Raw genomic sequence first — 2,905 nt, 5'->3', positions numbered from 1 at the left:
ATAGGCTGATGCACCACTTTCAAGAAAGTCAAAATGAGAAACACTACTACTCTATATGCTAATAATAAGAAGAAGAATTAATGTGAAGAATATCTTTACATGAAGATCAGGTTAGTTGTTGTATGATGATGATGAGGATGATGCCATTTGAGAATATAGGAACAAATACCATGCCACTTGCTAGACAAGAATATAATATATAGGCATAGCCACCCACTCAAGGACTCAAGGTAAGGTAAAACTTTGATATATTAACAATTCAATCGACTGATATAATATTATAGCATTACACATACACTAAGAATAAAAAAATCAAGCTTTTTTTTTTTTGTTTTTTAACAAGAATCACAAATACATACCACAAACCAATACCAATGCAAAAGATAAAAATATAAATATAAGAATAAAATAGAACAAGACACAATTGGCTGCAAAATTTTCACCTGTCAAGGGCTCAAGGCTGTGATGTTGTTCTCAAATTATTATCTGTCTGAAGATGAGAAGCAGCAGCTTCAACAGGAGAAGGAACAGACAAACTTGAGACCATGGTTTGATATTGTGCAGCAGAAGCAGAAGGAGAAGCAGATTGAGGTGTTGCATAGTATACATGTTTTGAAGGATCAGTAAACTCATAACCAAAATTACCTCCAGGGGTAGGGTACCCAACATATTGAGGCTGAGGCTGAAGCTGACGTTGCTGTTGACCTGGTCCTGAGCTTGCTGTTCTGTACATGGCTGCCGGAGATTCAGTTTTAGTTGCAGGTTGGACAGTTCTTGCTCCGGTGAATAAACTAGATGGAGGTGGTGGGACTTGATTATTAGGAGGAGGCATATAATACACAAAATTATGCTGATCAAGTGGGCGAGGAGCATGATGTTGGCCCTGGGAATGAGATGGGTACATCTGGTAGTAAGATCCCATCGGAACTGCCCCGGATGGGTATTGGTGGTGCTGGATGTACTGTGGTGGTGGAATAGCAGTATGAATGAACTGTGGATGGTGGTGCAATTGGGGATGCTGTTGATGTTGATCAACTTGAGTTGGTGTTGTTGGAGTTGAGATTAAATAAGCAGAATCTTGAATCTGAATTCTTGTGTTTTGATCATGAATATTGCTTGGAATGTGTTCAGAAGCTCTGTTGTTGTTGTTGCTATTGGTAGAAAATTGGGTTTGTGAAACTGGATCTTGATAAACCACAGGCGGGGTTCTTCGTGTTATACTGCCATCACTGCAATTTATGGCAATATAAACTTTATTCAGAACAAAAACACACCTTGGCATTTTAGCAAACATCTAGCATGCATTTGCATACAAGTAAGAAGAAAGTGGGAGGTCTTTGAGATACCTTGAAACCGAACCCGGGGAAGGCAAATCAAAAGCTATGGATTGTTTATGCTGATGTTGCTGTTGTTGTTGTTGTTGCTGCTGCTTGCGATAGGCCAATTGAAACCCCTGCTCTGATTTCTCATCTTCTGATAACACACGATTCTGATTATCGGTGATCGCGACCTTGGAAATTATAGGCGCACCGGTAATCACCACCGGAGCCGGTGCCGGCGCAGTCAGCAAACTCACATCCTCTTGATGTTTGATTTGCTGTTGATGTATACTCATATGAGAAAACTGCTCCTCGATTCCTCCTCCAACCTTCTGTTGATCATCCACGTTTACTCTAACCGGCGGCAAGTTAGCCAGTGACGGGGATGACGAGGCTGACCCGAACGATGATGACGTTTCCAACATCGGAGAGTCAGGCACCGATTGAATATCCTGAACCGAATTATTTCCTCTCAAATGCTTACCGATCACACCTTTGTGATTAGCATCCTTCTTCTCCGGGATCGAAACGTCATCTTCAAGACCTAACAAGCAATTCACGGATGAAGTATCGGAAAACATCGAAGATGTACCGTTGAGCGCGTTGAGGAACCAATCTTCTGATTTATTGGTGCTCTCTAGAAGCGATCCGATTGAGGAAACGGATTCTGGTTTAGACGGAAACAAGAACAATCGGAGCCGTGAAGATTTGTTAACGTCGGTAGACGAGTTCAGTCTCTCATATTCGTCGATCATGTTTTCCAAGTCTTCATCGGTGGTAACGGAGATCAATGAATCAAGGTCTTCAGAAGGTAGTTGGTATTTAAGTGTAAATGATGCTGTCGTGGATGAGATAGAGGATCGGAGGAGGGTTTTGGCAAGACGGTGAGTGAGGTCTGAAAGAGTAGTGTGGCGGTCTACGACAACGATGCGTGTATCTCCGCCGACGTAACACAAGGTCTTGTCGTGAGGGCGAGGAACTATGTGGCCGCCGTAGCTGCACATCAACCGGAGCTTAGCAGACCCACCCGGCGCCGCCGCAGCCGTAGAACCATTATTAGATGGGTATAGCGAATTTTCTTCTGCCCAACAATCATTGTTGCGGGAACGAGGGGAAGTCTCTACGGAGTCCGGGTGTGTAGTAGTGGTAGTGGTGTTGATGGTTGCCGTTGTGGCAGCGGTGGTGGCGGAGAGAGGCGGTGGTTGTGGTGGAGCAGCGGTTTGCTCCATTCCTTTTTACAGAATTTTGAGGAGGAATGGGTCTTGTTGGAAGGTGGATGCTCTTATAGTTCTCCAGCTGGATACACCTTTACTTTAACTTTATTTACTATTTACAAATATATTTTTGTTCTTAAAACTTTTTGACAATTTACAATTTTACATATGCTTTAAACTTTTTGTAAATGTTTTTATAGTTTTTCTCTGTGAATAAAATATAAATGTTGTTAGATCAAATAAATATCTATGTACAATTTTTACAATAAATAAGGTATCAAGAGTAGTGCTTTGCTTGTTTTTTTAATCGCATAATGTTTAAGATCAGTTGGTGTAGCAACATCGCATATTACTACATTTAAAAAAATCTCT

General features: G+C 41.5%; 1 protein-coding gene across 1 annotated transcript; it reads right to left on the bottom strand.

Annotated features, from left to right (window-relative positions):
• Positions 1 to 231: 231 nt before the first annotated feature.
• LOC145101208 (uncharacterized) lies at positions 232 to 2,585 on the bottom strand. Its single transcript, XM_079038386.1, has 2 exons — positions 1,347 to 2,585; positions 232 to 1,229 (listed from the first exon to the last, which is right to left on the bottom strand). The coding sequence occupies exons 1-2, from the start codon at positions 2,546 to 2,548 to the stop codon at positions 455 to 457; spliced, it is 1,977 nt and encodes a 658-aa protein (XP_078894512.1). The 5' UTR covers positions 2,549 to 2,585; the 3' UTR covers positions 232 to 454.
• Positions 2,586 to 2,905: the final 320 nt, after the last annotated feature.

This window comes from Lactuca serriola, chromosome 4 (assembly GCF_051521515.1).
Source record: "Lactuca serriola cultivar US96UC23 chromosome 4, Lser_US96UC23_V15, whole genome shotgun sequence".
In the NCBI taxonomy this organism is placed as follows: Eukaryota; Viridiplantae; Streptophyta; class Magnoliopsida; order Asterales; family Asteraceae; genus Lactuca; species Lactuca serriola.
This window is presented reverse-complemented; position numbering and strand designations above follow the sequence as displayed.

Coding starts and splice junctions, on each gene's coding strand:
- LOC145101208 (XM_079038386.1), bottom strand. CDS start 2,548: ATGGAGCAAACCGCTGCTCCACCACAACCACCGCCTCTCTCCGCCACC. Junction 1,230..1,346: donor TCCCCGGGTTCGGTTTCAAG/GTATCTCAAAGA, acceptor CATAAATTGCAG/TGATGGCAGTATAACACGAA.